The sequence below is a fragment of the Typopeltis vanoorti genome, chromosome 22 (genome assembly GCF_054136105.1).
Source record: "Typopeltis vanoorti isolate ZY-2024b chromosome 22, IOZ_Tvanoo_1.0, whole genome shotgun sequence".
In the NCBI taxonomy this organism is placed as follows: Eukaryota; Metazoa; Arthropoda; class Arachnida; order Uropygi; family Thelyphonidae; genus Typopeltis; species Typopeltis vanoorti.
The window spans coordinates 4,683,836-4,697,052 of NC_143570.1; the positions used below are offsets into that span (position 1 = coordinate 4,683,836).

Below are 13,217 nucleotides of genomic sequence, written 5' to 3' on the forward strand. Positions count from 1 at the left end.
GGAATCATCATCTCATCTACACTCTGAAATTCTTTAGGGCTGACAGCAACATGCAATGTTTCATGAAACTTTTGCAGCACTGATACGTATTGCTTTGTCTTTATTGTTGGTAGGTATTGTGTCTGAATCAACAAAATGCAAATATTGCCTTATGTCCTCCCATCTGTTCACTGACATAGCATCAGCTATAATATGCATGCACTGTCCATGTTCAGAAGACCAATACTGCCTTACACGTGGGTATTTTATGTATGTCATGACAAGTACAATTCCAAGGTAAATTTTGAGTTCAGTCACAGTAAGTGCTAAATTATCTTTGCCTTTATGGCATGCATACAGATTAGTTTGTTTAACAATTTCATCCATCAATTCATCTGGAAACAGTTGTGAAAAATAATCTATAGGGCTCTCTCCGTGAATATTTACTTGGTGTTTTCCTCTAAACTGTGGTTAAGTACCAGCAAAGGGATTATCTTTCTCACTAAACCACACTGGTTGTCTCTGCAATATCATATGACCAGTAACAGTTGTATTTTGCACACTAGCTGGACTTTGAACATTGTGAGTCTGACCAACAGGGGAAGGACGGAACATCACTGTCTTCATTTGAACTGTCACTCTCTGTAGGATCATTTTGTGGCTGATGGTATGTAGGACCATCATCAGAATCACTCACTCCAAACCATCTTCAGATTCCTCCAACAGTTTTTCAATCTCCTCTTCAGTAAGTCTCTTGTGATAATAGGCCTTTTTTATGCCTGATGGACCAGGCTTTTGGTTATCCATCTGTAAAAGAGATGATCATACCAATTAACACACTTACTATTCATTTATGTTTGCAAAAATAAAATAAATAAAATTATAAAAATATTGTACAAGAACTTTCTAACCTCAAACTATTTGCCGCATAAATTACCTTACAAACATATTGTCCTCATGTGAGGACAGGTTGTTTTCAAGTTTGTTTTATGAATATGGTAATAAACATGAACAAATTAAATATTCACACTTCATCTACAAGGTATAACAATATATAAAACATACTAACCTTTCCAGAAGACTCACCAAATCCAAATCAATAAAACAGCAGCTTTTCACTTCCTCCTTGATACCACCATGCACTACGGAGAGATTGGTATTCCTGTAACTCTGTTGAAACTCCTGCCATCTGGTGTGGTTTCTAAGAACACTTTGGTCTCCCGAGATCAGGACTATATGCATACAGTTGCACTAAATTATAAATGAGTAATTATTATGAGGGAAAAACGTGTGTCCTTATATGAGGCCCTTATGCATGAGAGGGTTAAGGAAAGCAGTAGCAGACTGTATACCCAAAGTCAGGAGGAGAAATCAAGTAGGAGTAAGATGGATGAATAGTATTTTAAGCAGGAGTTGCAGATAAAGAAAAAGGTGTTCAGCATCCCCGTGAGCAGTACAGGTAAAGTGGGTGACCTGTATGGTAAGGAAGGCCAAAGCTAATTATGAGAGAAAGCTGATGAGTCCAAAAAAAATCCTAAATAGTTCTTTCATTAAGTAGCAAATAAAAGGAGAAATAATTATGGAAGAATGACTTTAAAAAGTGTTGGTGGTAGAGAAGTAAAAGAAACAAATCAAGTAGTTGAGTTACTTAATGATCATTTTGAAAAAGTGTACCATTTTGGTTGTGTTATTGCAATGCTGAATGTGTTGCTGACTGATGAGAGTCTAGAGATAGAAGAAATAGAGGTGTTCAGTATGTTACAGAACCTTAATGCTAACTCTGCCATAGGGTTAGTTGACATATCAGCTTGTGTTACAAGAATGTGCAAGAGAATTAGCACCTTCTCTGACCGAACTGTTTAATTTAAGCCTCAGTCCTGGTAAAGTTCCAATAGAATGGAAAGCGGGATAAATAATTCCACTGCATAAGGGAAGTTCCAAGACAGAAGTAGCAAATTATAGGCCAATGAGTATATCAGGCGTGGTGGTTATGGTTTTGGAGAAATTAATAAAAATTAGAATTCAGGACTGGGTGGATAGAAATATGATACTTTATAAGGGACAACATGGTTTTCTGAAGGGTAGATCTTGCCTTAGAAACTTACTTTCTATAATAAAGTAACAGTGGAGTTGGATAAAGGAAATCCTTACTCATTGATACTGCTGGACTTTGCAAAGGCGTATGACAGGATTTCACATAGAACTCTGTTGCATAAATTGGAGCAAATGGGAATGGATCTAAAACTGGTGATTTGGATTTAGAGGGTGGTTAATGGACAGATATCAGAGAGTGATTTATGAAGGAACTAAGTCCAGGAGAAGGCAGGTCACTTGTGGTGTACCACAGGGTTCAAGACTTTGTCCTTTGTTGTTTAATTTGTACATAATTTGACAGGAAATTTCCACTTGTTTGCAGATGATGCAACATTCAAAAGAACAATAGTCTATGAAGGCGTTGTAGATATCTTGCAGGATAACTTAAATATGCTGGCAGTATGGGCAAAGGTAAATGGCTGTCAGTTTAACGTGACTTATTGTAAGGTGAGGTACTTAAGGAGGATGAGATCATATGCTGTGTACTATATTAATTGAATTGAACTGCAAGAATTCGATGTGGCAAGGGATATGGGAGTTATTGTGGATTGAGAATTTAAGTTTAGAGGGCATATTGCAAAGGTGGCCAAAGCTACACATCGGATTATATGGTTATTGAAGAACACACCGACAAGCAGGGATAGGGAAGTTATTGTTTCACTTTATAAAGCATATTAATAAAGCCACATCTGGACTATTATACATAGATCTGGTCACCTGATTCTTTGGTGATGAAAAAGTGGTGGAGAGGATCCAGAGGTGAGTGACAAAGATTGTTGCAAGTCTGTGGGCTCCGAAAACTAGCTGATAGGTGTAAGAGAGAGGAGATATGATAGAAGCATATAAGTTATTAAAGGAGTTTTATAGGATTGATACTGATCAATTTTTTCTGTGCAGTGCAGGAAGGTAGAGAACAAGGGGTCATCCCTGGAAATTGTGCCAGAGTATGATAATATGATCAACAAGGGTGTTAAGACTAGATTTTTTGCTTGAAGGGTGGTGAATGTGTGGATTCCATTGTTATAGGTGGTTGTGAGTGCTTTGTCTGAGAGTGAATTTAAGGAGAAGTATGATAGGTATTGTCTGAATAATGGCTAGTGCGTTAATGTAGGGTCTCTTATGATGTGTCTTCTGACTCCACGGAGACACCATTATTATGATAATAATAATGTGCAAAAGAGTTAGCCATGCTGTTGATTGGCAGACAGGCTTGTTTTGAAGAGACCTAGCAAAAAAAATCTCTCTTCTCTTGGAACATGATCCCAGTTTATGGGAAAGCCAATAAAAAGGCCTCTGTAATACACCCAATAGACAAAACATTAGAGATACCTACTAATAGCATGTTGATCCTTCTCTAGCACAAATAACAGCCTGTACTCTCTGAAGCATTGACTCCACCAGATGCTAGAAAGTTGTAGAGGTAATTCCAGCCATGTCTGTTGCAGCACTGTCCACAACTACACCTTAGATGTCAGTCCCGGATACATGGATCTGACGTCCTGCTCTACGGCATCCCAGATAGATTTGATCACACTTAAATCCAGGGACCTTTGGGACTACTGCAAACTCAGATGAGTGTTCCTTGGGGTGGCGCATTGTCCTGCTGAAACAGACAATCAGCAGAATGTGTGAGGGCCACGAAAGTGTGTAAGTAATCATCCAGCACATTCTGGTAGCTTGCAGCATTTAAGGATCTCTCCAGAAACACTAAGGGAAACTGAGTGCTTTATACACATAGTCTTTTAGTCACACATAGTCACATAGGCTTTTTGTGAAACATCAGATTTGCTATCAGCAGAAATTAAAACAGTACCATATCGAACGTCAGATGTAACTATCAATAAAGGTGCTAATGCAAAATACTATCTCCCACCCCCCAAAGCACTGCAGACATAATTTTGTTTCCCCCCCCCCCATGAAATATCACAGAAAGTCAAACTTTTTGCTTTTCCAAACAGTAGTTCAGGTGTAACTTGTGGATAATCCTATAATTCTTTGACCAAAATTTATGTTATCATTTTACATTGTTATTTAAGGTTAACATCAGTCATGTTCATCTAATTCTTTTGAAGCTAATAGATGGATTTAATAAAATATTCATATTCATAGCAAACAGGAAGCCAACAGCTATTATGTTAACTTCTTCAGTTACAATACAAAAGAAAGTAAGTGACAAACTGTTGAGGTTTAGAATTCTTTATGTAGGGAAGTCCACAGAGAAAATTTAAGGAAAGCAGAGTTTTCATCAAAAAGACTTAAAAACATTTCATATTTTGATTAATATTCTTCCTGTTAATTTTAACTATGTTCTTATAAAAAAAAAAAAAAAATGTTACCATATATGTCGGCATATAGAACGACCAACGTATAAGCCTCATCTTATACATCGGTCGTATAAGCCTCGTCTATAAGCTTAAAACCTAAAAATAGCCTAAAATTTAGGCTATTTTTAGGTTTTAAACTTATGTTGGTTGTATAAGACAATTTTTAAAAAACCTTTTCTTTTGAAAAATCTTTCTTTCCTCTTCTATTATTATTATATTTTAAAAAAATTGCCAAAGAAAAAACACGATGAGAACAGGGTCACCCGATGGCCGCAACTGGAAAATCACGTTGCAGAATGGGTATTCATACAAAGTCAGAATGGTTACTTGTTACAAGAATTATGATTAGAGCATATGCACTAAAATGTTCAAGATTGAATCTGGATGAAAATATAGAACTTCAAGCTACTTCAGGATGGTGTAATCATTTTATGAACAGACAAAATCTGTGAACAGACATACGACAAAAAACGAAAATTGCTCAAACTACCAGCAGATCTTGACCACAAACTTACCAGTTTCCATAAATTTATTATTCAGTTGAGACAAGAACATCAATTTCTATTGTCAAATATTGGAAATATGAATGAGACTCCTATGTATTACAATACAACCGTAAATACAAGATTTGCGGTTGTATTGTCATGTTTGGCTGATAGAACCAAAGTTAAAACCAATATAACAATGTATTGTAACTACCTAAATGTATTTTTCATCCAAGAAATTAAGCTTCCCTTTTTATACTCTCCATATAAGATGACCTATGATTTTGAGGGGTTTTCTGTAGTATTTGAGTCGTCTTATATGCCGACATTGTTTTTTTTTTTGTAATTGCTTCAAAACTGTTTCATTAACAACATCAGTATTTATTACTTATTTTTTCTAAATTGAAGAAACTCACTGAAAGTTTCAGTGATTATTATTATTACGTGACACCTCCAGGGAGTCTGAGCACTAATTTTATATATTTAATATATATACTTTTTTATTTTATTTTAATTAACAATAATGTGAAATAACATTCAATATTCCAAGGAAGCAGCAATTCTTTCATAGCTTTCTTCAAACAATCCTTCAAGTGAATAATCGATTTTTCAACATGATCATATATAACTGGTAGATCATCATATGCTAATAAGTAAGATCTGAATGATAAAATATGAATTATTCATATTTTAGTGAAATATGATTGCCAGTAACACTAAGAATTATCATTCTTGTGTTGGTCATCCGAAACATGCATAACTTATTTTTCATTATTAATTCAAACTTGATAATGTGTTGGGGGTGTTTGCTGTTCTTTTTTACAAGGATCTTTAAATACTTTTCTTTGTTTAAAAAAAAGGAAAATCGTTTTATTATTATTTACTAGATTTAACACAATCACATCTGAAAAATATCCCTAATCCATTTAAGGTAAGAGCGTGGGTATGGTCACTCTCTTAATTGAAAGAACATCTATAATCCAGTTGAGCTGAGGAGGTGGACAGGTAGGTGGAAAAAGAGAAATCATATACAGATCATGCTGTAATTGCACAATTATATGTTAAATGCCATTAAATATATAAGCATTTCCAAAAATCACATAGCTGTTTTTATTCCAGATATGACCCTTAACATCTGTGATTGACCCATACCCATGATGTTTGAAGGGAAACACATCCATTATTCCCCAGTAGACAACAAGCCTTTGTGTTCCTATAGTGCCAAGCTTTGTAAACAGCGTCGTTTAAATGGATATGCCTTTTGTATTCGACACATTCTGGAAGATAAATCAGCTCCATTTAAACAGTGTGCTCATGTTGCAAGATACAATAACCAGAAGTGTACTAATCCTATCCCTTCAAATGAAAATAGAGAGTAAGCAGAGATACTCTAAATTCTATATGTTGCCTATTTAATGATAGATTAAAAAGTGGTTTCCATTTTTTTTTTTTTTTTAATTTCAAAAATTGAATTTACTGAGTGTTTATGAATTATTTTTTGGTTTTTGCATATATTAAATTTTAAGATTTTTTTTTTTTTTCAGTATAAATTTGTCAAGTTATCTTAAATAGTATTTTCACATTGATACGAAGATATTTTTTTCCCTAGAAAATTTTAATATGATTTTTTTTAAGAACTTGTTCATCTTCTTCATTTATTTATTTATTTATTTATTCTTCTTCATCACCCTTCTACGTGTTAGGCCTACTGTCTGTTACAGAGCTATCTTAAGCCCTTCTAAGTCATACTGTCCCGAGGATAAGGTGACTAGCCCAATGCCTCCTGGTATATTCTATTGCTGTATCTTCATGTGTTCATGGGGCCAGTTTGCCTGCTTATGGGAGGGAAAAAAACTCAGATAAACTGGGGAGTGAAACCCTGCTGTCCCTGCCCAAGACTGGCTAACTTGGCTATTAACTAACCCAAGACTGGCTCCTCTAGTCTGACAGCTGTATTTGAGGGAAGCTCTTGTAACAGCTTCAATACTTCTTTGTTAATCATCCACCTTATAGTTCCACATGTACCACTTCTTAGTCAAAGCTCATATTTTCATTCTCCAAGTCAAAATTTCATAATCACTCTTGCCATTTGGAGATATAACGGTAAACTTGTTTTTAAAAAGATTTTGAGATGTTATTACTGTATCCAATGGCCTTGTACTAAGAGTCCTTTCCCACTCAGTCTCCAAAAGTTAGTTAGGGCTAAAAAAACGGCATCGCCTACTCCCTATATGGGAACAAAAAGGCGTTAGTTGATTTTTTATTTTTATTATTATTATTTTTTTTTTATTGATGATTTGGAATGTGTTATTTGAAGCATTATTATAGTGTAGCTAATGGCACCAATGAAAATTGGAAATTTACTGCAGATGGAAAGCAAGATAAAGAAATAAAAATAAGAACATCCATAGCTAAAGATGCATTCTGGAAAAATAAAGATCTGCTCAGAAGTTCTGAGTATCGAGACAAAGAAAATAATGATAAGAACATTAGTGTGGCCAATTTTCACATATGGAAGTGAGACCTGGATATTCAAGAAGAGAGTAAGGCAACAGATAATTATCTTTGAAATGTGGTGCTATAGGAGAGCTCTGAAAATTCCATGGACAGAACATGTGACAAATACAGATGTCCTACAGAGAATGAGAACACAGAGATCTTTATTACAGGAAATGATCCAGAGAAAGATGACATTGGCAGGACATGTACTGAGAGGTTCAGCAGGACAGAGGATATTAACAGTTTTAGGAGGAAAAATTATGGGAAAAGGATCAAGAGGCAAAAAACAAAGGACATGGCTTGAAGATATAAGATCATGGACAGGATCACATGGCTATGCAGAAACAAAAAGGAAAGCCACCAACAGAGAGAACTGGAAGGACATGGTGCTGCACCCTCTCACTGAGGAAGTTACATGAACAAGAATGGCACCAAAGCATAACAGGACAGTGACAGCCAAGTCATTGCTGTCCAGGCAGTTTAATGAGAGACTTTGGACATTCATCATTGAAAGTGACAGATTTGTGGGTGGAAGAATAGTGAGAATGTATATCAGAAGTGTTACCAAAATTGAATGTGCCAAATGTGTTCTTATCAAAAATTTGTAAACTTCCTTTATTCCTGTAAGTTAATATTCCCTTTAATGGTGCTTATCCAAAGTGATGATTTTAAGGAGTCACATTGCTAAGGTGGTTTAAGTCATCACTCCAGATAATGGCATGGTTAAAGAGAGCACTAACCTATAAATATAAGCAACTTATTGCGTAAGCTTTTGATAAGAACACATTGTATGCAACTTCTAATGTACATTTAACTCTTTGTCCACAATATCCCCAAGTCTGTATCTTCAATGACTACTTCTAACAATTTTTCATTAATATAATACTCTGTCTGTAATGTCCTCTGTCCAAAATGCATGACTTTACACTTAGCAACATTAAATTGATGTTCATTGTCATTATCCTAATATAAACAGTCATTCAAATCAGCATGTAGAAATTCTTTGAGTACATTCCTTATCACTCTCTAACAATTAGCAAATAACTGAATATCACAATGAAGATGCCTTCCCAATATTATTAATATGCATGTTAAACAACAGTACCCAAGTTCAGAACCAGTGGTACACAACTAGTGACCCTCCTCTTTGTAGACTCTGCACCACCATACATCACTTTTACCTGTCAGTCAGCTGATCTCCAATCCATGTCACAAGTTTATTTTGCAAATCCTCCATATGAGTTTGTATAACCACTTCCAGTGTGAAACCCTGTTTATAATTAGCAAAATCCAAAAGTATTGTGGTATATTCATTCCCCTTATCCAATTTTGATGTCACTTATAAAAATATGTTATAGAAACATGAGCAGATTGTTAAAGTAAAATCTACCTTTTAAATTAAAAAAAAAGGCCTTGCTGTTATCTGTAGAGGATTTTAATTTTGTCTGTCTACCTTTGCATTCTATTCCTAAGTCTTTCCAGTACCATGATGACCACAGAGATGCTAACTGGTCTATAATTCACTGCATCAGCCTTAATTCTGCCTTTGTATAATGATGTAATGGAATTGTGTTGCTCTTCTGTTCATTAAGAATCTTGTATGTGCTGAGACTTATGTTGAACACAAGTCAGGGGGGAATTGTTAACTCTTTTTGTACACCCTTCAGCACTTGTTTTGATATCTCCTCTAGTCCGACAGCTGTATTTGAGGGAAGCTCTTGTAACAGCTTCAATACTTCTTTGTTAATCATCCACCTTATAGTTCCACATGTACCATTTCTTAGTCAAAGTTCATATTTTCATTCTCCAAATCCTACTTTGGGCATGAATGTTTGTGATTGTCTTACCTTGTGTAAAATATAACCTTTGGTATGATGCTGTATGACCTTTGCTGTCCTTGCACCATTAAAACCATAAATCATCACCACCTTTCCATCATATGCTGCTTAAGGTAGTTATATCTGAGTAATTCTCTAAATTCATTTTCCTCTTCTTGCATGCTTTCTTTGCCCTCCAATTTAAATCCCCATAATTGAAATCACTCATAATGATTTATCACTCATAAGATTTATTTCTCTCTGCTGTTCAGTCACTCTTCAGATGATTCTGGTGTGTTGCTACACTCAGTTGTATATTTTGGTTTGTTAATCTCTGTCTTACACCAGACAATCTCGAGCCTATTTTCTGTAGTATTTGTACATACCATCACCTTTAGAGATTTCTAATCTGTTCGATTTAATTCATTTCAGTCATTAACCCTTTGAGCAGTGAATTAAAAATACATATCTCACCTTCTATGGCTTGTAAATGCATGGGGGGGGGATTAGAAAAGATGCTGAAATTGCATTGCTGCTTCCCTTCAGAAATTCCATTGTGGAGGTAAATTTACAGCAGTTAAAATTTGAAAAACACACACACATATATATATATATACATTTTTGAAAATTATGCAGACAAGTACCGTGTTTGAATAAAAACTTTAATAGAACTAAAATCTATATTCGACGTTTCAATCTTTATGTCATCTTGCTGGTTGGAGCAAATTGTTGTAGCTCTGGCTTAGACACGTTGATGACATGTTTGCGATCTGGCTGCACGGGCGACAAACGCTAAACACATTCCTTGGCCACCTGAACAAACAACATGAATTCATACAATTTGCCATCGAAATTGAAAATCAAAACTCGCTCCTGTTCTTAGACACACTAGTCACACGTCTTCCTTCGGGCAGTCTATCTTTCATGGTCTACCGAAAACCGACACACACATGGGCCAATACACACATGCTAATTCATGCCACCACCCATCACAAAAATATGGAGTCGTTAACACCCTTAAAAACAGAGCTACAAAAATTTACTCTAACCAGCAAGCCCTGAAACAAGAACTAAAAATCACACCTTACACCAAATCAACTGGAAAAACACCCTCTCTTTACACCATACAAAAACCTGGTATGAAAGGAAATTTAAGGAAACCTGTGAAATCCTGATGAACAACCCAAATATCAACAACAAAGATGGCATGAAAATTCCAAGGATCTGGATGGCACACATTCAGCCTACCTAATATATAAGATCCAGCATAAGTCAGGACTCTAGCCAATCTTCAGCTAGTATTAGAAACCATTCCATACCAACTGGCTGGAATGTACAAGTATAATCATGATGTTAATATATGTATATAGATAGATACTTGTTGTTGCACCCAATGTATTTCTACAACCAACAGATAACACTAATAATAGGACTCTAGCGTTGATGTATAATTTTTTTTTTTTTTTTCCCCACCAGAGGTCAGGCCAACAATTGTTGTAGCAGTTGGTCAGTAACTTTCACAAACCAGTTTGATTGTAGTGTAGCTTGTTGTCTGTGTGTTGTTGTATGCTCCAGAAGATGATGACCTTGACATAAAGGGCGAAACGTCCAATGTAGATTTTAGTTATATTAAACTAAAGTTTTTATTCAAACACGGTAGTTGTTTCCATAATTTTCAAAAATGCATTCGGATCACCGTGTAAACTTAAAAGAAAGGATATATATATATATATATATATATATATATATTGTTGAAATTAGGATTTACTCGGGATGTATACATTTATAAAAATAAATTTAACTGACTAGAACCCGAGAAAGTATAACAAAAACCTTTAATACATCACAACTAGTTTCATCGGTGATCCGACTTCTTCAGGTGAGAAATAAAAACATAAGACATAAAATAACACGGTAAAAAATGAACTTTACAGCTTAATAAAAAGCAGAATAATAACAGTCATATTTGAATAGGTGACCGCGTGCTACCGTTGGCATGAGTAGAATGTGTGCGACAGCTAATTTTGAGCGCCAGTACTGGATTACTGCGCTATAGGAATCGGGTTTACCGTGTTATTTTATGTCTTATGTTTTTATTTCTCACCTGAAGAAGTCGGATCACCGATGAAACTAGTTGTGATGTATTAAAGGTTTTTGTTATACTTTCTCGGGTTCTAGTCAGTTAAATTTATTTTTATAAATATATATATATATATATATACACGTTGACACCAGTGGCATCGCATGCCCATTTCGGTTGGGTGTGCTATCGTGACTTATGCAACCTGCACTACAAAATTCATGTCAGTTTGACTGTATTTTTAAGAGTCTATAGCATATCAGTGGTCATCTTAATTGGTCTAATACAGGGGTCTTCAACGCATGGCCTCTAGCCATTTTGAAAAAATAACTACTTAACATTAAAACATGATGAAATAAAAAATAATTTCAACGAAGCCATGGGCCACAAAGCTATACTGCGGTATTTAGAATTGTAAGATGCTTTCCAGATTCACAAGGAACTCTGTGCATTTGATACTTTACATAAAATCCTATAAAAATAAATATTAAATAGACATGCTTCTTCAGCCATCTACCAGCGCCAAGCAGTAGTTAAGTACTAGTACTAATGATGCAGGTAGATGGCTGAAGCAGTGGTTCGTTCAAATGTGCTGTCTAGTGCCTTCCAGATACATCTCGAAGGTTCTCAATACTTCATTATTTTTATATAAATACAAGAGGATCTCATCCACAGTCAGTTAGTCGTGAACAGTGTGATATTCGTGTATAAGCGCATGTAGGTTCATCGTTTCAGCCATAGCCTATTGTTGTATATTGCCAGACTTTTTTCATTAGTGCGAGACATATTCAGTGGATAATAACCATTACATGACCATTTTGGATCATTTTTTGGGTCCACCTTCCATCACTATGGCGTCTGAGTAAAAAGCATAAATCAAGTGATTCTTGTCGGGTTTTTAATGAAAAGTAGGCCAATTTGTACTTTTTTGTGCCGATCGACGAATAGCCAGTGATGAAAGTTTATTTTTCACTTGGTTAGACTATAATAAATTTAGTCTAATCCTTTATCCAAGTGTGAGCAAACAAAGTTTGCACCTGAAAGTATCTTCAGGACTGGGGTAAGGTAGTACAACACAGGGCAACTCGTTGCAAAGGTGGAGCAAGCTAACATCACTCCTATCTCGGTATCCACCACCTTTGCAACGAGTTGCCCGGTGTTGTACTACCTTACCCCAGTCCTGAAGATACTTTCAGGCGCAAACTTTGTTTGCTCACACTTGGATAAATGATTAAACTAAATTTATTATGATAAGCCAGTGTGTTTAATTTCTTGTGTGTCAGTATCAAAAGAATACAATATAAATCAACAATATGAGACAAAGCATGTGTCCAATTTCGATCACCTTCAAGGACAGCTTTGCACGGACAAAGTGAACCATCTCCAAATTGATTTAAAATGCCAGCAGGGTACGTTTAAAAGGCAGAGGGAAGAGAGCGAAGTGTGCGTTGATCAAAGTAAGTTATGTAATAGCTGAAAAAATTTCTAAAAAATCAAAATCCTTCTTGGACAACAAGTTTGCAAAAGAGTGTCTGATCGTTGTTGGGGAAATTCTGTGCCCAAATAATAAGGAAGTGTTTAAAAAACTGAGTTTGTCTGGGGTAACTGTAGTATGATGACATTGAAGGAACTTTAAAAAATGGTCTTCCGAATTTACATCATATTCACTTGCTTTAGATGTGAAGGATACAGCACAACTGGCTATCTTTGTCCATGGCATTGATCAAAAATTAACTGTGACAGAAGAACTGCTAGCTCTCTTACCTATGAAGGGAACGATGAAAGACACTGATATTCTTGAAGCCGCCAAGAAAATGTTTTAGCGTTTCGACCTCAGCTTAACCAACCTCAAGGGTGTGGTAACTGATGGTGCTCCTGCTATGGTGGGAAAAAATGAAGGGTGTTTTGCACTGCTACGGAAGGAACCAGAACTAGAAGG

The 13,217-nt window shown here is 35.6% G+C and overlaps 1 protein-coding gene across 1 annotated transcript in view; it reads left to right on the plus strand.

The window, feature by feature from the left end:
• LOC150094125 (uncharacterized) overlaps positions 1 to 13,217 on the plus strand; it is a 59,602-nt gene that overhangs the window by 33,613 nt on the left and 12,772 nt on the right. Inside the window, exon 2 of the mRNA XM_090412406.1 lies at positions 6,002 to 6,257. Within this exon, the coding sequence (XP_090268532.1) occupies positions 6,037 to 6,257 (221 nt within the window). The 5' untranslated portion in view covers positions 6,002 to 6,036. The remainder of the gene's footprint in view (positions 1 to 6,001; positions 6,258 to 13,217) is intronic.